The 21,477-nt window shown below is 40.7% G+C and overlaps 1 protein-coding gene and 1 non-coding gene across 5 annotated transcripts; both read left to right on the top strand.

Moving 5' to 3' along the window:
• The first annotated feature begins 8,157 nt into the window (after positions 1 to 8,157).
• Positions 8,158 to 8,230, top strand: trnar-ccu (transfer RNA arginine (anticodon CCU)). The gene has a single exon. It is a non-coding gene; the product is annotated as a tRNA-Arg (tRNA).
• A 1,123-nt stretch (positions 8,231 to 9,353) lies between these two features.
• On the top strand, positions 9,354 to 20,999 carry LOC100703193 (ly6/PLAUR domain-containing protein 1). 4 transcript variants are annotated; one of them, XM_005458011.4, is made up of 6 exons: positions 9,354 to 9,396; positions 11,120 to 11,221; positions 13,819 to 13,953; positions 14,278 to 14,340; positions 17,162 to 17,416; positions 19,652 to 20,999. In XM_005458011.4, exons 1-5 carry the CDS (start codon positions 9,369 to 9,371, stop codon positions 17,389 to 17,391), a joined length of 558 nt encoding a protein of 185 aa, XP_005458068.1. In that variant the 5' UTR covers positions 9,354 to 9,368; the 3' UTR covers positions 17,392 to 17,416; positions 19,652 to 20,999. The 4 variants fall into 4 exon arrangements, with proteins under 4 accessions (XP_005458068.1, XP_005458067.1, XP_005458070.1 ...); XM_005458010.4 differs by lacking the exon at positions 9,354 to 9,396 and adding an exon at positions 9,974 to 10,612; XM_005458013.4 differs by lacking the exons at positions 9,354 to 9,396; positions 11,120 to 11,221 and adding an exon at positions 10,021 to 10,612.
• Positions 21,000 to 21,477: the final 478 nt, after the last annotated feature.

Genomic DNA, 21,477 nt, shown 5'->3' with positions numbered 1-21,477 from the left:
ATATCTCTGGACATCTGACAACGAGCTCGCTAAACAACAGCAACAGCTGGTTATAAGCTAATATTATGCCAGCTAATGTTAGGTTTGAGAGTCCTAAAAATCACACTTTCCCTCTGATAACAGTTTGATTACATTCTCAAATCCTAGGTGAGTTTATTCACTAAGTGTCCAAGTCCAATCCAATAGAAGACAGTTTCACTAATGTCAGATAAAAGAAGCCAACGGTGGCTAATGGAGGCTAACAGCAGCTAACAGAGGCTAACAGCGGCAAAAACAGCTGCACTTACTGACAGAAAAGTTCACACGCCCTAAACAGCTCATCTCAGCATCACTGTCACTAGACAGAAGATTCTTCATTGTCAATATCCCAGCATAAGAAAATTACTGACAATAAATACCATATCTAAACATAGTTTACTAATTTACAGATACATGAGGGCTGTAATGGTATGAAGCTGAGCACTTTACATGAGTTATTTTGCATAGTATAAAATCCACATAAGGAGGTATGTTCTGAAGGGTAGGAAGTGAAACTGCACATGAGGTTCATACATAGTTACTGTGGGGTCGTGTTCAGGTGGGGAGGAGGCTGTGTTTCGGTCGGTCTGTATGTGTTTGGATAGTTTTAAAGCGCCTGCCTTATTCATAGGAGCCTGAACAGATAGCGTCCGAGGTGTGTGTTGTCTTCATGGTTTTGCTTGGCCCTCTTTACGAAGCAAATGATTTTGTTTTTGTTTGTGCTGCTTTCACAACATGCTGGAGGATGTTTGTGTCAACTTTGGTGCAGCTACCATACAAGGCTGTCATGCAGGCTATGAGAATCCTCTCTGTTGTGCATGTGTAGAAGGTGATGAGCAGCTGTTGGGGCAGTTTGACTCTCATCAGCCTCCTTAGAAGGTAAAGCAATTGTTTTGCCTTACCTTTGGCTGCTGATGTGTTCTCATTCCAGGAAAGGCGACCCCCCCTCCCCGGGAACTCCAAGATGGCAACTGTTACTAGAGCCATCTTTTATTTACAGAGTGTGGCTATTACAAGTTCGGTCATTAAAAGCTACTAAGTATAGCAGTGTGCATACAGTTAGTTTGACTTCATGAGAAATCTGAAGGATTACAAATCTAAAGCATAGACGTGTAACATCTGTACGACTCAGAATATTAAGGTAAAAAAGGAAAAATACGTAACAGCAGGGGAAGACGAGAAAATGTTTCTTGCTTGAGCCTTAATAAAAGACCCTTTCACTCAGCTTTTGTAGCAAGCGGGTCTGCTGAATTTGAGTTTAGACATCCTATTACTGGCATGTGATGCAGAACCAATTGCTGATTCGGGCCCTCGTGTTTTCAAGAAGGAAGCTCTCACTGAGACGTCCGCCTGGAGCCTGAGTTATGTGTGGAGCCATCATTTTGGCTGCGCCCGCAGGTGGTACAGAGACCTGCACCGGGAAGCTTCGATCTGCTGGTAATTGTGTTCCTCCGAAATCAAACCCAATCAGCGATAGCACAGCCACCCCCCCCTTTCTTTTCTCTCCTCTTGTTTCTGACGAATGGAGGCTGGCTGAGAGAATCAGCATCTGAAGACTGTTTTTCACTGTCGCGCAGCTAATCACAGATTCACGTTGTGCGCTCTTTTTTTTGCCCCCAGGCCGTTTAACGACAGTTCTTTTCTTTTTTGTACAGCTGACAAAAATCAGACACAAAAATAGGAAAGCTATGAAAAAGCACGCGTGGGTGTCGAATTAAAACTCGTCCGGTCTAATCTGCATTCAGCACCTGTTTTTAATTTGGAAGTTAACCTCCGCACCTGCAAAAAAAAAAAAAAAAAAAAGCTGCTCCGGTGTGTCAGATGTGAGTCACACGTCACCTCTGGGCACATTTTTCTTTTAATATTTCTTTTGATTCCGGCCTCTTTACAAATTTATGACGACTCCGCCTCCCAACAAAGGTCACCGTGCAGATTAATGGGCCTCGATGGGATGTTAGGGTTTTGTGTTGATTCGGCATCGGTCACAATATGAGGTGATTACTTTCATTTTTAGCCTTCCTGTATAACTTTTCAGGCATTTTCTTTAACATTTGCATGTTTAAAACTCTTCCAGGATTTGATGCTCTTATGAGACATGCTGCATTTAGAGGCAAATTATTTCCTCTCTTCCCTCTCAATCCTTTCCTCATCATTACATAGTTTACACCTGGGTTGGCACGTGAATGTAATTAGGTTGTTAGTAAGAGAACAAACTGAGAAGACTTCACTAATGTTTCACTATAGAGCAGTGACACCCCTGTATCGAGCACGAACAGCCTGCTATGTCTCACAGAAAGAAATACGGTTTCAGCGGTATGTCATTTAGTCAGTAAGCTGTCACTGCATACATCTACAGAAGCACCACATCACCAAATGTGGAATATTTTGATAAGATAAGAGATGAGGCTACTTGATAAGGAGAAAAACATCCTAGATCAGGCTGCAGCAGGAAATAGAAGAAACTCTAAATGGGCACACTTCCATTGTATACAGACCTTAGAATGAATTAAAAATATAAATAATAAAAAATAAATTAAAATAAGATGTTCAATCAATGGTTTAACAGACAACAGGACTAATTAATTAATTAACAGCTGTGCTTACATAAAGGGAGCCTGTACTTCCTGCTACAGTTCAAAGTCACGTGACTCCAGCTTCTTGTACATTGATGCTACGAGCCTGCCCACTCCTGCTCTGTGGCTGGACATGTCAGTCCTGTGGACTAGACTAACAGCAACAGGCTCATGTGAAACTTTCACCCTACAGTATGTTAATTAGGCTGGGATATAGCAGCATTATTAACATAGACATTTTGATAGAGTAAACAAAAAAGGTGAGCTAATGTCTCCTTAGGTCGCCCAGTTTTACATACTGTTAAATCAGAAATAACCAAATTAAACTTTTCCTCGTTGTGGCCTCTTTGATAAAAAGGAGAAATTCCTTGCTTTATGACTTTTCAATCAAACTCTTTTGGTTTTTATTTAGGTGGAACTTTTGTAATAAAGGCTGTGAAAGTATGTATTTATGGCTAAGTAAGACAAATGTGATTACTTTTTCAGTGTGATAAGAAGCAGATGAGACCTTCATATTAAGGGGAACTTTTAAAGATCTCTGTGTGTGCGTGACCCTTGCAATAAGAGTTTGCATGGACCAAATTATGCTAATAAAGTTCTGTGGTTCACTGAACTTTATTAGCATCACCATTTGAGTCATGACTTCAAGATATTTGCTACATAAAAAACAGCTCTGACCCATATGTATGTGTTTGTGCTCCTTGTGTGAACTAGTTCTGGATTTATGTCCGAGGGGAGATACAGCTCGCAGCTAAATGCTAAACGGTCCAGGTTTGGAGTGTCCCTAGAGGTTGTCCAGCCCCTGCAGCTACTCCTCTGTGTACTTACCCCTGCAAAAAGCACCTATGAAGATAGCTGCTGTGCTCCCAGGCTCGATTTGTTGCAGAAATAAAGTTGTTTACAGCCTCTGAGGAGGTGTTTTGATGCTGAGTGGTACAGTAACTAGCTTGTTAAAGTGTCTTTTGAGACACGCATTAAAAAGATACTGGCAAGCAGGTACATTCTGAATAAGAACAGACTATTTTTAGGTGTATGTGTTGTTTTGCTTTCCCTCTGAAGGGATTATTTTACTCTGTGATTGTGTGGCAATGGGTCATATGACAGTGAAGCAGACGGCTAATGCATGCTTTTACAGTTTTTGTAGCTGAGTTGGCTAAAGGTGTGTTTCTTGGTCCGGCACATTTTGGCATCAGCTAATAGATGAAACCACTCCTGCTAATTGAAGCAGTGTTAACAAACAGTAGCTTTTTTTTACTAATGTAATCCTACAAAGCAGATGGTCAGAGGTAATGCAAAAGAAATAATAACGTTGAATGGCACAATTAATGTAGCAGGAAGAGTGGCGAGGGGACCAAATTCCCTGCAATGAATGCCCGCCCACACCCAAGACGTACATTTGGTCGTTGAGCGTGACAAAAATCTCAATATAGATCACTGTCATACTCACTGTTGTTAGAGTAGAGACAGGGCAGTGCAAAAGTTCACACTGCAGCATTTACCGTAACATAAACTAGCGTGTATTTACTCTTCATTAACAGATGTTCCTTTCTCTCTGCAGAAGGAGATTCCCATGGAGAAGATGCCCGTCAGCGCAAGCCAGCCGCTCTCTCTCGACTTCTCTTTGGAGTCCTTAAACAAGCTGAATCAGAGCAGCTCCAGCAGCCTGTACCCGGACACGGGCTCGGGCGGCCGCAGAGCCGACTGCCACGCCGACGGGGGAAGAGTGGGGAGAGCTGCTTCAAAGGAGACGAGGCCTCGTCCTCCTCCAGTTTCACGAGCAGGCCTGGGGTGGATCCTGTGGGCTCCCTTAGCGACTCGCTGTACGACAGCTTCTCTTCCTGCACCAGCCAGGGATCCAACGAAGTCTGAAAAAGCAGGGCTGTAGAGATGGAGTCCAGTTTTCAAGACATTCTCTTCCATCTTTGGACTCCTCAAGTCTTTCTTTGGGTTTCAGATTCTGTCCTTCTTATTGGAAATCATGCCTTGATTGGCTGGAGGTTGAACGACACAGTGGACCTATGGAGTGGATTTTTGGGTCGATTACATCTGTTTTACTAGGGGATTACCCCTAACAGGGTTGGGCGATACATTAACATTTTCTGCCACATCTCCACAACTAATTATTTTGGCAAACTGAGGTACACCTCAGCATCTTAAAGCAGCCATTCCCAAATTAAAAATATATATTAATTAATAAACTATCAATTTAAAGTGGCATCGTTTTGGAAAGCTGGCATTTTAAAAAGTTTGTATTTATTTATTGTAAACACCCAAACTTTGGGAACCACAGATGAGATAACAACAACTCTATTAAACAATTAGGGTGGAAAACCAGGAACATGTGGCATGTCAGTGAAAAACTAAAAACACCTCCTTTGATATCTGTGTACAGCTTTCCACTCTTGCTCATAAAACCTCCAAAAAGTAAGGAGCAATTGCACTTTAGAGTTAATTATTTACAGCGACATTATAAAAGGTGGACGTAGCTTCCGAGTATAACAAAATAAATAAAGAAATAAAGCCAACGCAGAAGTGCCTTAAACCTGCATTATTCTTTAATAACCACCAGGAAATGCAGACCTGTAGTTCCAGAAAGACTTGTTGTCCTGTAGCAGTCTATGGGAAAATAACCCAGAGATTTAACATAAGTAAACACTTTCGTGATGCGTTTATTAGCTCTCTTGCTCAATTTGGGTCATACTCAGTAAATATTTAAGTCCATTCTGTACATTCTTTGAAGTTTAACGATTATCCGGGGTGTGCCATGTCCGCCGCTCCTCAACTGCAGTTTAAAAACATCGGAAGTTTGACCTTCTGAAACCAATGGGTGATGTTACCATAGCCACGTCCATCTTTTATACTGTCTACAGTTGCAACGCAGAAAATTAGCAAACTAAAACGCCAAAAATCTCCCACAATAATACAACCGCCAATCATCTGAGCCGGTCACTATCCTATCGCCCAGCCCTAAACACTAGTTTGTGTTTATTTTCTTCTTTGTTCTCGGCCTTGCAAAAATGTCTTGGTTTTGGTTTGGATCTGCTTTTGATTTTCTCTCAACCTTCAGCTAATCTTGGAAAAGACTTGTCTCAGTTACAGCCCTGCCATGAAAGGACGAGTGCCAGTCCTCTCTGCCTACAACAAGAAGCACTTAGAAGAGCTACAGACGCGAGGATGAATCCTCAACCAAAAAAAGAAAAGCAAAAAAAACAAGACTTTTAAAGGTTTGACTTGGGTGTGGTGGACTGGACAGCAATACACGTTTGTATCATTAGCGACCACCCCTCCTCCTCTTCCTCCCACCATGCTGGGGTACTTCTTATCATTGCACTGTAACAAATACTGTACAAAGATGTGTAAAATAAAAGAAAACACGACAAGCAGGATGGGCAATATTTGCATAAAACTCCATTTTTGAAACTCTTTTAAAACCCAAGGTGTCATTTTATGGATTGCTGCTATGTACAACGCCCATTGAAAAGTTAAAAAGTCACCTGATTCATCGTTGTCTACTCTCTTGAAGCAATATTTTTCAAAGAAAGAATTAAAATTTTCTTTATTTTTGAGTCATTTTTGATCATTTTAATCTTGTTGTGTTTTTCCTTAAGCGGTTAAACACCCAGTGGTGGCAAACTAGCTCCGCAGCTTCTCTAACGAGGACGTTTCCACATGGTACATGAACTAATGAGACCAGGTACAGATAAAACAAGCAAATATAAGGTGTCGTCGCCCGTAGCTCAGGGAACATACTGGACTAAAGTCGATTGTAAAAATGAAAACGCAGCCATCGGGAAAGCGTAGACAAATGGCTCTCCAAGCATCCAAACGTAGTCTCATGTAGCATAGCACACCCAAACTCTCCAAAACCTCAGCTTTCCTCTCGTGGCTGTATATTATGTTGTATATATTGAAAAAATATAAGTTAATATCAGAACGGGCATTGCTGATCGATATATATGCAAGTAAGAACAAAAAGAAAGTAAAAAGATGTAAATTGTTTGCCAATCATTCAACCTGTTTTATGTCTGCTGTTTGCCGTCTTGTGTTTTCTTTCGGGGGTTCTTCTTCTTGTTTTTAAAAAAAGTAAAAATATTATTTTGATCAATAAGAGCTAACGCTAAAATGTTTTTTATCACTTTATTTTAAAAGACATATTTGAACTTTAGGTGGACTTATGCCAAATTTCTCTCTGGAATTTGACCAGCTGGTGCTAATCAACAGAGCCGACTGTGTGTTTTCGATTTTTCTATGAAACTGTTAATATTGTATGAAGAGAGTCTGAAGAGGACTTGTGTATTTTTCTAGATGTCCAGTATTTATACCCACATTTTGTACTGTCAGACTGTAGTGTGATTGTCATGCTTCACCTCTTTCCTTAAACCTTCCTTTGTAAAGAGAAAGTTACCAGCAGTGTTACTTTGGTAATTAATATTATTGTTATTATTATTATTACTGTGTGCAATTTGTCTGTTACACTAGACTTTAATGCTATATTTTATGTAACTATTTCCTAAATAAATACGAGAAACTATTTCCTATTTCAACCTGAGCTGCAGGATGTCTGTGTGATTTTCTGAGCAATATAATGAAGGAGGTGCTACATGTACCTTCGTGCACCTTCATGCACCTTCATGCACCTTCATGCGCGGTGATTCATTCGACCTTTCTTTGAGTGTGAAAATCCAGGTTTGGAGAAAGCCCTCCCCAAAATGTTTCGTGGCGTGTAATCACCGCTTCCCCCTCACAATCTGTCAGCAGGGGCTGAAGCTCAGAGCTCTCGCTGCAGAGGGATTTATAACCATTAGTCCCTTGATGGGTAATTATACGCATATAAATAAACGCAATTAGTTAAAGCACGCTTGGAAGATTTCTCTTTCTCTGTGTCTGCCTCTTAAGCATAGGCTTGTAGGTTATTTGATCAGCACGCGAGCAGATTTAAGGTCGAGGTTAAGTAGTATGCTTTTTTTTTCTTTTGTTCTATGCACCTCCTCAAGGTGAATCACAACGTAAAGACCTGACAGTATTAGACCAATAACCCCTGTGAGCAGCATCTGGTGACTGTGGGAAGGAAGAACTCCCTTTTAACGGGAAGAGATCTCCAGCTGACCAAGTCTCAGGAAGTGGAAGCAACTGGTAGAGGATTAGGAGAAAGAGAAGAGAGGAAAAAAATAAGAGAGACATAAGTGCACTGATTTATTATTAGAAAAAACTATTAAAATCTCATGAAAAGGTCACAGAATTTGGTGATGACTACACAGCAGTATTACAAAAATAAAAATGAGTCACAAAGTGAAGAACTTAATGGATTTTCACAGCACTGAAAATATGACTCAAAAAACTGAAAAGTAGTTCCAGTTCTCAAAGTGAGCTTCAGAGACCTGCAAAAGGTCCGGAAGCCAAAGCCAATGTAAATTGCTGCAAATAATCAAATGGAGCAGTAATCAAGTGATTATAAAAGTCTTCCATAAAAGATGGGTTAATTTTACAAGTAATAATCAAGCACACAAACACTAACATGTCTAAATGGTCTTTAAACCTTGCTAGTACCTGCTAGCTCCTGTGTGCAGCCCCAGTGGCCTAATGGATAAGGCACTGGCCTCCTAAGCCAGGGTTTGTGGGTTCGAGTCCCATCTGGGGTGATTTCCAGCGGAGTGGCGCAGCGGAAGCGTGCTGGGCCCATAACCCAGAGGTGGATGGATCGAAACCATCCTCTGCTGGTACTTTTAGACAGCCAGCTTGCTGTCCTTGTATAGAAACACTGGCTTTGCCATTTCTAGTACTGATGTGTCCCTTTATTCGCTTCTGATCTGTCTTTATTCTTCGTGGATCAAGGTCTTTGAAACATTCCTTAAAGAATTTAGTCTATGATAGACTTGATGTCATCACTGAGTTGCTGCAGATTTGTCCGTCTAGCATCCTAAAGGTGCTCTATAGGACTGAGATCTGGCGACTGTGGAGGCCATTTGAGAACACTGAACTCATTATCATATTCAAGAAACCAGTTTGAGATGATCTAAGCTTTGTGACATGGTGTGTTATCCTGCTGGAAGCAGCCACCAGCAGCAGTCCGAACCACTAATACAAGGCAGGATGGATCCATGTTTTAATGTCTATGCCAAATTCTGAAAACATCTGAAGCTAGCAGCAGAGATTGAGACTCATCAGACCAGGCAACATTTTTCCAATCTTCTGTTGTGCAGTTTTGGTGAATTTGAATTGTAGCCTCAGTTTCCTGTTTTTAGTAGAAGAAGAAGAAGACGACTGTTGGTTGATGTCAGGAGTGGGCTTCTGCTCCTGTTGAAATGCTCTTCTGCATACCGTAGTTGCAAAAAGTGGTTAGTTTAGTTAGTATTGCCTGTTTTTACCAGCTTGAACCAGGCTGGTCAACAACAAAGAATTCTAATTGAGAGAACTGCTGCTCACTGGATATTGTCTCTTTTCAGCACATTCTCTGTAAAGCCTAAAGACAGTTGTATGGGGAAATGCCAACACTCAGACCGACAACCATGACACATTCACACTTAAATCACCTTTCCTCTCCATCCTGATGCTCAGTTTGAACCTCAGCAGGCTGTGCCTAAGGGCCTGGAGTTGCTGCCATGTGACTGGCCAATTAAATATTTGCTTTAACGAGGAGTTGAACAGGTGGACCGAAGTAGTTGATGACTTAATTAGCCACATGTTCACCAACAGTGGTGTTCACAGGTGTATTGAGCACAGATTAATAAGCCCAGGACCCCAACACCTGCAGCGGAGTGAAACACTGAAGCAACAGCGATGACACCATCTCCTCTGAATATTCTGTGTATGTAGTTAGAATCCAAAACTGGATGATAGTTTAAAAAAAGATGGATTGCCTCACTGAATTTAATTTTAAAGTCAACATTTTTCTGCTCTGTGTAGTTTGTACTGACAGATGTTACTTAAATAACAAAGTTTACCTCAGTGCACACAGGCAGGTACAGTTTTCTTACACTTACAGTGATTCAGTGATAATTATCAGTAGATAAATCAATCTATTAGTGCAGGGTCTTTACTTCACAGTGTAAAGTGATTGTTTGGTGCTATATAAATAAAACGGAATTAAATGCATTCAGTGACACACACGCGCGCGCGCAGATAAAAGTGTTCACATTACATCTTTTATTTTCCAAAGTAAAATTGGGCGTAAAATGATACGTCATTAGTATAAGTTCATGGCGATTAAATGGCGTGAAAAACAGTAATAGTATAAAAACGCACCGTGGCCCTCCACCCCACCTTAGAGCTGACTCAATTACATTAATTAATATTTAAATATGCGTCTGCACGCGGACTATTTACGCCATAAAAAACATACACGTTACTGCCGCGTGCGTGTTTTATGTGATCCAGGCCACAGAGTCTGACACGACTGAAAGATTTTAAAAGCAGACGAGAGGAAAGTGTCTCCCTTTGCGGGGGCTACAGACTCCATTCACTGAAATATTCTGGCGAGCTGTTAGGAAGCACCAAAACGCGCCAATCCAAGTTTTGCGCACGGGGGATTTTATTTGTTATCCAAATCCACACGCCAGCGCTGAAAAAGAGTCACGGTGAGAGGATAACAACCGGTTAGTAATGATGCGCAATTAGTGCGCGGGCACAGGATGAGAAATGGAAACGCCAACTGTGCGCTCCAGTCACGTGGTTGCGCTTTATGATTTCTGCGCTCCGGAGCTGTCTCCAGTCGCGCTGCGTGGAGAGGAGACGCGCATTTTGCGGGCAGGAGCTTCTTCTTCTACTACTTCTCCTCCTCTCTCTCGTTTCTCTCTTTTTCTTTGCTGTCACTTCAGCCAGCCGGGAGGATGAGCGGATCCGAGTCCGGGTTGCCTCTGCGGCGGGTCGACCTCCTCCTTGTCTTATAACAACCTGAGCGAGTCCACGCGTGTTTGTCCCCCCATTCTTCTTCTCTTGGTCTCATGTTTCCCCTCCGTGCATCATTTGGGAGAGAATGCGTCTGCTCGTTTTCGCGACTTTGCTCGGAGTCCTCCTCGATGCGGGTAGGTGCAACTTTGGGAAGACCGCAGTGGTCTCGTATGAAGATAGAAGTCATGTCCACGCACAGAGAGGAAATGCAGACTTCGTTTAGAGACAGTCGAGATGAACTTTACTTCATAGCCGGTGTAACATTTTGGTGACTCGTCTTTGTGCCAATAGATAAAGAATAAAAAAGAGAAGCTTTCCAGATGTTTTTAGATAAGTGGAGAAACAGCAGGCAGGATTTACGGTTTTGGAGAAGGAGTGCCCCCCTCCCCACCCCACACCTCACACACCCCGAGCTCATTTTGGAGCAAAGTGGGAACGGTAGTAACACCGATCCACGCCAATGACGCCCTTTAAAAGTGCGAGCCGCTTGTTCCCGCTGCTGCATGACTTTCTGCCACATCGCGCTGATAGTATTTAGTTGTTCCGAAGTGCGTCAGGTGATTGGAGTTAAGAGGATGGCGATACAGAAGCTGCAAAAAAGGATGTGGTTTGTTTTTCTTATCAGCTTCTGTTTTCTGTAGCGGAACTAAGAAAACGGGGGATTTGGAGCAGTTTTCTAGAAGTGATGAGCAGAGCTCGGGAGCTGGATGCTGCCCTGGTGTCCTGGTTTCAGGAGTCTGCAGGTATTTGCTTGGTTTAAATGTGTTAGGGTGGTGTTGTGGTGGTGGATATGATATGAGGACCTTTAAAGTTGGAGGTGAATGCTTGCTGCCATTTAAATGGTCGCACCAGTGATATCTATAAGTTTGAGTGGGATGTTTAGGGCAGGCGTTTCTGCAGGGATGGATTTTTGAGCTGCTCTGATGAAGATACCCTGGCACAGAGCAGCAAGTGAGCATACGCAGTGATTTGATGAAAAATGCTGAGATTTGATTATAAAAAATTATAGACTTTGCTTTTTGTTATGATGCAGAGGTGGCACTGAGTCTGTAGATCATCTGATTTCCAATCGTAGCAGTCACTTAAACAGGACTACAAAGTCATTGTGAGCACTGTGATGTCTAATTCATATGTTTACTTACACTCACTTTCTTTTTGCCTCACGGTTTGTGCACATCTCTGCAGAGCATGAGGCATCTCAGGCTTTCTGGCAATAGGAGAAGAATAAATATTTTTGTGATTTCTGGGCTCATTTTTCCTCATACAGTATAAAAGTTAGAAAAGGCCTATGGCGCTCTTTCAAAATAAAGGCTGAATATATGTATTTCAAATTAATCCTCACGATCTAGCTTGACGCATGCAAAAGAAATATGTCTGCTGCATCTGCGATGACTGACGGAGTCCAGTCCACCTTTTAAATTAGAGACGATCTTTTAAAGCTCCACAGAGAACATGCAAAGAACAGAATGATTTATTTGAAAAATGAGGACCGAGTAGGTCTTTGAACAGCTCCTGTGGGGTCTGCAGGTGCCCCTGCTGGTAAGTTAAAAGAAGCGGCAGATGAAATTGGCAAAAAGCCACATAAAGTGCATTTTGTATGTTTACAAGAGGTTGCAGTAGCAATCTGGACTCTGGTTTTAGTACCTCAGGGGATGTGGATGCACATGGGTCATCTGTCCACTAGCAGATTACATTTAGCGCGGCAGCTTTGTGTTGTAAATGGAGTTTTATCAGCTATAAAATCCACGGGTTACCAGGGAATTAAGAGGAACCACTCTGAGCTTTGCTGATGTGTTTTCTTTACGACTTATTCTGTGTGAATTTATAACCTCTCTGCTGACACTCGAGACATCCAATAAAAGAGAGCAAAGAAAAACATGTGCTTTTATGTGCTTCGTGCAGTCAGGAGACCTTGTTACTGTCCATCTGCTTGTAGGCGTAAAGTCAAAACACCGAGCGGGAGATAAAAAGATGACAGTGCGCTCTCGTGGAGCGCCATTAGTCATGTTTGGAGCAAATATACCATTGAACAAATGGTATATGTGCTAAAATCTGTACAAGCATCTATTGCTCGACACTGGGAGAACACGGGGGAGGAAGTAAACACACAGCCCTGATTCACAGATACTGTGAACAAATATCAATAATCCAAGAAAAATAGTCCTGTGAAGAGCAGCTTTAAACTTGAGAAAAATCCAGTAAACTTCATCAGTCGTCATCTGTGCTGTTCATATGACGAATAACGGCTATCCTTACTTGCTTTAAAGCTGCTGTTTGAAGAGGACACGCTGAAGCCCGTACACACCCACAGGATCAGCCATGATGAGGTTTACAGTGAGGGGGAAAGGGTGACATCACCACACACCTGTGGTGGCCAGTTGCTATGGTGCATAACGCCACTGAGAGGAGGGGGAGGTGTGAAAAACCCTGCTGTCTGAGTCACTGAGGTCCAGGCTCTGGAGAAGCCAGTCAATCAAAAAAATGTAGCTGTTGCCAATTAGACACTTTCCAGATGGTTTTGCATCGTGGATCAAAATCTGATGGTAGTTTTCTGTGTTCAGAATTTATTCATTTTGACAAGATCTCCAACACCACTGGCTGAAACGCTGCCCCAAACCATGACAGAGCCTCCACCGTGTTTCACAGGTGGCTGTAGACACTGGTTGTTAAGTTAAACTGGGACTGAAAATGAGTTTAAAAGCAGGCAATGTCTGTGGACCTAGTGACTTAATTTAATGGCCAGCAGGGGGTGACTGCTTTTGCTTTTCAGATTGTACACACTCTCCTTGGTTTACAACCTCAGTAAACACTTTTTCTGATCGGTTGATGGACTCAAACGCTAGATTCAAGTTCTATGTAATGATTGGAAAATTAAAAATCATATTGCTTGAAATTTCATAGCTTTGCACAGTCACATTAATCACAGAGCATCATTTATTATCACTCGGTGGTGCATAATAGAAGAATGCAGCTTATGTGCTTTAACACATATTTTTAAGTCTTCAAAGTATCAATAAGTAATATCAAAGCTTATTCGGAATGGCTCCGATCTCTCAGTAAGCTAAGATTCCACCTGCTGCTAATCTTGAGTTTGCAAACCTCTTGGAAACAGTGGCTAGGCCTATCTTACTCATTTTCTTCACAAGATAAAAAAATCTTGCCACCTTTTTAAGCTCCGTGTTTTTGACATTTGACAAAAAACAAATGTTAAACACTTTCCTTTGCTTATCAAGTTGTGACGGGAGGATTGATTATCCACGTGAAGAACTCTGTAGGGCGGGAAACAAAAGTCCTGCAATAACTGAACATTTTTCATTCCTGCTTCCACTCTGTGTGACAGGAGATACCCTTCAGATTCAGTGCTACCAGTGTGAGGAGATGAAGCACAATGACTGCTCCACGCCGGAGTACATCGTCAACTGTACCGTCAACGTACAGGACATGTGCCAGAAGGAGGTGCTGGTCAAATCTGATGGTAAGCTGCTTCTCATTGTTAGCTTGTGAAGTCTGGCAATGCCTCAGTAGAGGCCCCAACGTTACAGAGATTACAGAATTATGTATGCTTGATGGAGGAATGTCTTTCTTGGTTTTCTCATTCCTTTACGCGCTCCAGAACAGAGTCCATAAAGGTTGAGAGACTAGGATTAATGCACAGTCTGAGCCAGCCGAAAGTACAAAGATAGAGTTTCTGTTTATCAGTAGAAAGAAGGAAGGTGACCGTCTGGAAACCAGAGATGAAACTGAACACACATCGCTCAGAGAGAACGTGACTTCTTAAGTTTTCTTCTCTGCCGTTTAGGTGAGGCTGCCGTAATTGACTACGCTCGTTTTGGTCGTAGCATGACTTTTATTTTCGAGTCACGTAAGTGGAGCCTACATAAACAACTCATTAAATTAACTGTGATGTTTGCAGATGTTTGTAATTTTCTCTGTCATTAGTGACAAAAAAGAAAGTACCATAGGATACCCAACTTCTTCCATCCCAAAATACCTGTTAATCGCTGTGTGTCTTATTAACTGGTCCAAAAGAGCAATCTCCTGTGATTTTCAGTGAAATAGACATTGTTATCTGTAATTTAGTTCCTTTGCTCTGCTTTGAAGGAAAAGAGAAGCACTGACTGATGTGTAGGCTGACTCTGGTGTACGACTCAGTCTCACAGAGGGAACACTGGGCTGTGGTACAGTGTGTAAAAATGTTCCAGTTGTAAACCTATGTAAACGTTGCCATCCATTGCTTTTATTTGCAGGCTCGTTTTCATGTAAGCCTTATTTGTATTGTGATGTTGTTTTGCTGATCCAAAACCCCAGCTGACTGAAACTACTTCATTCAGCTCATTTGTCAAAGACAAGAGGCTTTCATTCAGCTGCCACTGACATAAGATAAGATTAGTTTTGTGCCGCCTTACAGGAAATAAAATGGCTCAGTCTACAAAGTGACAAACTGACAGTTTGGAAAAGAGGTGGGATAATTTTTTAAGCAGTCATTTTTTTTAAAACCCCAAACTAGGAAACCTACCAGGGGTCATGTGGTAGAAAATGCAAAAATTGATTCACAAACCTCCATTTATTGTCTAAAAATGTATAAATATGAAATAATAAAAGGAAAAGTGGATACAGCCACAATAAGGGTGTAGCGTTTCAACTTTTATTTCACATCCAGAGCAGTATAAGGTAGGAAGTTTAGTTTGTTTTGTCCACCAGAATATTATTTTGAGCTACCTCAAAATTTGGACTTACTGAGTAACTTAAAATTTCAAGTTAAAATTTTGGCATATCTAATTCGAAATTTCAAGTTATTAATTTTTGAGAATCTATCTAACATTTTAATTTATTGATGGCAAAACTAAATAATTGAAATTCAGTAGCAAAACCAAGCTTCCATAAAATATTTATCTGTGTAGTTATCTGCTAACATCTGTTTAGCTAACTAGCATAGTCAAGTATGAAAAGTATTAGCATAGCATTTCTTCAAAGACCAAAGCTCATCATTAACTTTAAGGTTGTTGGGTTAAATCTTATTTAAAGAGCTGTGAAAGATTTCATTCAAGGTGCTCTCAGTTTCCAAACAGAAATTATTAACCTGATTTTCATTACATTTTGAGGACGTTTACGCTTTAGCATCCCCAGCTAACATAATCAAAAATGTGCACAAACAACGGCTAGTTCTTCTAAAAATCTTTTCTATTATAGTGTTGGGGAAAAAAAACATTTTCAGTTTTATTCAGTCCTGTTCCTTTAGTTCAATTTCTTCCATTTCATAAATGTATTTTTATTTAATGTAGATATTAATTAACCTAGTATCAAACATATTTTTGTAGCGTTGCTTCCAAGGCCCAAACAGTCATTAGCTAGGGAGCTTGCGCAAAATGCTATTAGAATCTAAGCTGAAACTGTCAACAGTAACCTGTTCTTTGTTGGATTTTGGTGTTTACACTCTAGCATGAAAGTGCACAAAACATATAGCTCGATTAAAGAAAAAAAGAAAGTTTCCGTTGTAGTACTGATATTAATATAATTAATCCAAGGCTGAAGCACATCATTAACTATCATTTTACTATGTAAAAGTTTTTCCTGCCTTAACAATTATGTTATTATATTATGCAAATCAGAAATTAAACTAACGTTAGTGACTGTAACCTGGTTTTTGCTCAATTTTTACTAAATTTGGGGATGTTTATATTTCAACTACTCCAGCCACCTTTACATGGTATTGTGCATTAGCTTTCCCTAACATGTTTGCTAGCCTAGTATTTGAAGTAAAAATATTCTTTATTTTTACAGACTGTCAATATTATGTTTGCAGCTACCCGCAAAAGTCCCTTCAGATAACAAAGTTATCATTGATTGGCTTATCAGATTTTTCCTATTAGTTGTCAAATCTCAGACAGCACGTGGCTTGATGAAATGTCTTATAATTGGAAGTTTATAGGTTCAGTGCTTGCAACAAAGTAGCCTTGCGTGGTGTACTTGAGTAAGACATTGATCCCTCATAGCATTGCCTCAGATAGTAATTTTAGGCTTTGCCTTGACAGACAGAGAAGCAGTTCTGTAGAAACATGTGCCTTATTACCACATACCAAGCAAACACTATCAAGGGGGAAAATGCTAAGATGCACATTTTTCCTGCCTTTCCACTTAATAGAACTTCCTGCTGCAGAAATTGAATTTATCTGAATTTGATTTAATCCACACTTTTTTATTGTCCAGCAAGGGAATATTTCATTTGCAGACAACAGAAACAACCACATGAATAATACAGTAACAATATCACATAGATGACGAAATGTTTCCTATATCAAGCATACCGTAGAAAAACATAACAAATAACAGCAATAGGTACCAGATAGAGAAATGTTACTTGATAAAGAAGTCAGAAAGTGCAGAGTGAATAAAAAGCGTTTTTCCAACACATTGCAGAAACACATTGTCCCTGACAGCGCAACGTTAGTTAATAAAAGGAGACAGGAAATCAGTACTTTCAAAGTCCAAATAGTGCAATAAGGTACTGCAGCTCTTTTGAGTTGAGTCTAAGCAATCTTATTACAGCAGGGACAATGAATCCACATTTCTTTGCAACTTTTGTTAAATGCATTTCCAACTTCTGGAATCTCTTTTACTATTTTTACTATTTTTTCTGTTTGAACACTGGAAAAATTTAGAGAGCTCTTGATTATTTTTTTCAGGGATACATTATCGAAAATCGTGTGCATCCTCGGGGGCTTGCCTCATCGCCTCCTCTGGCTACCAGCAGTTCTGCACCGGCAGGTTGAATTCAGTCTGCATCTCCTGCTGCAACACCCCACTCTGCAACGGCCCCAAGAGGAAGCGTCCCACCAACTCGGCGGCAACGACCACCCTCCGGACGAACCGGCCTCTTTTCCTGCTCACACTGCTGCTCCTCCTACTGACGTAGATGATGTTCTCGCCACAACTTCGCTGTACAGTTTGTTTTCTGTCTAAACCATTTAAAAGAATTTACCTTTCCAATCAGAATTAAAGTCAAGTTTGTAAAAGAAAGCATGGTGTTAAAACCACATAAGCGAGGGGATAATATGACGGTAGATTTAATGTTTTTTGTTTTTTTTAAATCAGTGTGACCCAAAATGACTGACGGACTGAGCTTATCAAACACATCAGGACAGTAATTACTCAAGTCAGGGCCAAGAGACATTTACCCACAGATTTCCAAACGGTTTTTACAAATTGCCCCGTGGGGGGCATTAAAAAAATGCAGGTTTCAGACACTTTTGCTTTGCTCTCACTTTGCAGACAAGGAAAGTGCATCCATCATTCATGCTGAGTATATTTTTCCATAAATAGGTGATATAAACGGGGATGTTCCCTATTGCAGAGCCAGTGATCTATTGCTGCTGAACTTCTACTTCTAAAATAAAGCCTAAGTAACAAAACCCCCCAGTTCCTTGAATGGCCACTTGAAGGTCACTGCAAAAGGAAGCGAGTCCCCCGAGTACCTTTAAATCAGATATACACATGCTCACAGCATGACCCCCCCAAAAAGCTTTGGTTTGTTTCTTTAAATTAAAACTGAATTTTTATGACACTCCAGCATTTCAGTTTTATTAAGGCCTCAGTTACACAGGGCTATAGACCAGTCTGCAACCATCTGGCAACCACCGGTGCCAAGGGAAGAATCTGTATTGCTCAACCAGTGAGATCATGATTTTGTTGTTAGCATTCAAAGAGGTCTCCTTTTGATTGCTTTAGTCACTAGCCGTTTGCCAGGGTTGTCAGTGGCTGACACGAGAGACACCGACTTATCTGCAAACAAATCAAAGAGCGGGAAAACTACAAATAATGCAATGCAAACTAGAAATGCAGTGACCAAATAAAGGTATCTCCTCTTTTAATGTGTTGCTTGCATCAAAAAGGTACAACATTTACTTTTAAGGCAAAGATTCTCTGTGTCTGGTTTGCATCTTTTTCAAATTTTACTAAAGATCGGGAAGTAGTTGGTAAGTGTTTGCAGACAGGTCGGCATCTTCCGTGTAAACCACAGGCATCAACAGCAGTCTGCTAGCAGCCAAAGCAATCTCAAGGAACTTTTGGCACAGCACCCTCTTTGCTACCAATTTCTCCTGGTAACAATCAGCAACCTCCAGCAACTGCTCTCCATGTGGTTGGTTTTTCCTTGTGACCGCCTAAGTGAGAGCCAAGGCTCCGAGTAGAGCATGATTAAAGGTATGGACAGTACTGCAAGGGACGAAGTACCAAACTCAAAGCCTCAATGGATAGTCTACAAATCACTGGGTAATGTTATGGTGGCCCATCCATCTTATATATACAGTCTATGAGCTCAGCCTGTAGCTTCACCACAGAGAGATGGAGGCTAAACTAGTTACAGGACCTTTTGTCTGCCCTCTTTTAGGTAAAGCTGATCATGTGTGAGTTAATGCTTTAGTTCAGAGGTGGGCAACTCCAGGCCTCGAGGGCCGGTGTCCTGCAGGTTGCTCACAACAGGTTGTCTTAGTTGTGAACAAAACCTGGAAGCTATGAGAGGAACCTGACCTGGGAGACAAAGGACACTGTGCTTCTTTAACAGATTAAACAAATAAGTCTTGTTGTGTCATTTTGACAGTTTTAGAAGTGAAGGTGGGTGGCTCTTGTCTTCTAGACAGAACGAGGGTGATAGTTTTCCCCCTTTTTCCAGTATTAGCTGAGCTAACTACCGTCTGGCTGTAAACTTAATGGGCAGATGTGAGACTAGTATCAATCGTCTCATTTGATATGCACTAGAAAGCAAATTAGCATATGTCCTCAATCTATTACTCTTAAATTAGCTAAGGGAAATCTTAATGCTGCTCTCCACAGTGATAACTGCTTTTCCTGCTTTGCAACAGTTTGGAGGCCCTAAACAAATTACTTTTCTCATCTTTTAATAAATGAACGTAAGTGGAGTGCACAAAGCCCTGATTTCAACCAAAATTCAACATTGTTGGGATGAAAACCAAAACAACGAGTGTTGCATCGTATGTGTTGCCTGAGTTCTTGCTATAGGCTTCAAAACACTACAGCAAATAAATAAAATAAAGTAAAAATAATTCTGCTGGCTGTGAGATATTTAACATGAAGGTGAAAAGACTAAACACACACAGAAATGGTTTCAGAGTTACTGTTTTAAGATAGCTTTTACGATGTGCTTTTTGTCGCCACAGGTTCATCCCGGGGTCTGGACCTGTGATATACGAGGAGATTTGGACACCACATCGGCTTCGTAGCTTCTCAGCTTTATGGAAAACTGTCAGTGTTATTGATAAAATGGCGTAACCGCTGAGAGTGACACTGAAACCCCGGAGAAGTGAAAGCATACAGAGCTTTGTGAATCATTGATTGCTCGGGTTTGAAGAGGATGCGGCTGAGGCATCTCTCGCCTTTTTTTCTTTCTTTTCTCTGTTTTTTTTCTCTTTTGGCTTTTTGTGAAGTGGAGCGTTTATGTGAAGAAGCTGGTCTCAAGTTATTTTCTGGTTATTAGATGCTGTAAAAAAAAAAAGTGCTGGTGGAGGTTATAATACTTTTGAGCTTTTTCATTTTCTGGTCTTACGGTTTGAAACAGCACTGCTGGTTTCATTTTCCTGTCGATGCTGTAGCTGTTTATGCTCTGAATACACAGATTTGACCTTACGAAGGCAAACTTTAGTTTTATTTCTCATATGTTACCGTGAAGACTGCACTTTGACTGAGGCAACAAGTTGAAGGTTTCCCAGCTCTCTTGCATCTTCCTCTCACATTTATGCTCATTTTCCACTATCAACCGTCATTTCTCTTTGTTTCTTCATTCTCAATCATAGGGTTGCTTCTGCGATATAAAGCACTATTAGTAGGCATTAATATTCCTGTGTAGAATGATCTATTAAATTGTCTCATAACCTTCATATTACATAGTGCAGAATAAGAAAAAAAAAAAACTATAAGTACAAATAAAATTCTCACTCGAGACTTGCTTCAGGTGATCTCTGTCATATTTCCCTTTAAGTATCCTTCATGGCCCCAAAATCATGGTTAACTCTGCATGCTGTAAAACAAATTTCATAACTGGCATCACTGAAACCTGGTTTGATTCTCATATTTCAGTGTTCAGATGAGCATTTTAGAAAACTTCTGCATTTATATTTGCCTCTAAATGATCTGTTTGCCTATTTATTCCTATCACGGATATTTGTTTTGCTGCTTGCGTTGGCTATCTGTACCGTATCGTATTTATTCTGTGGTGAATGTGCTGTGGACGGCGATGCAGGCACTCCGGCGCTGTATTTTAATGCCACACGTGAAGGTTTTAACGGTCCCCAGGAGAGCGGAGGACAAGAGACTGCAGTTCAAGAACGTGAAGAGGAGAGGCATACCTGAATTTATTATTTCCAGATTTGAAACAGCTGTGTCAGAGACGGGCCATCTGATAAACTTTTGTCTTTTTATTGATCTTCTGTGAAGAGTAACACTGTATTCTGCTGATATGTGATGTAAATAAATGTTGCAGAAATGTTGCAGAAAAACTGCCGTTAAGCAGCAAGACGTTGTGATTTCACTCTAAGAGCTCGTTCACTTTCTGTTTGAAAACTAAGAAGTTTAACAGATAATGGAGTGTAAATTATTAAACATTTAATAATAACTCTGTTACTTTTTGGAAACTTCTTGGTCTAAGTAATTAAGACAATTTAAGGTGGGGAAATTGTCAAGAAATTGCAGGACTTCTGACCAAAGCAATAATAATTCATTAAAATGACACTAGAAGCTAAAAATAGGTGATTCGAAATTGTACTTAAGGGAAATAACAATAAAAACGAACAGAAACAATATTGTGTGCTTATAAAACAAACTAAAATTCATTATTTATAGATAGAGAAACGTCCTCGGCTTTAGTCTTTGTCAGTGTGGTCAAATTCGTCCAACAAGCACCGAGACAGTCTGGACGTTTATCGAGACCAGCATGTCCGCATGTCGTCAAGTGTTTGCATTGCAATTGCTAGTCTGAACCTCTCAAATC

This window comes from Oreochromis niloticus, linkage group LG23, assembly GCF_001858045.2.
Source record: "Oreochromis niloticus isolate F11D_XX linkage group LG23, O_niloticus_UMD_NMBU, whole genome shotgun sequence".
NCBI lineage: Eukaryota > Metazoa > Chordata > Actinopteri > Cichliformes > Cichlidae > Oreochromis > Oreochromis niloticus.
The sequence above is the reverse complement of the archived record's forward strand: the minus strand, read 5'-3'. Positions and strand labels throughout refer to the sequence as shown.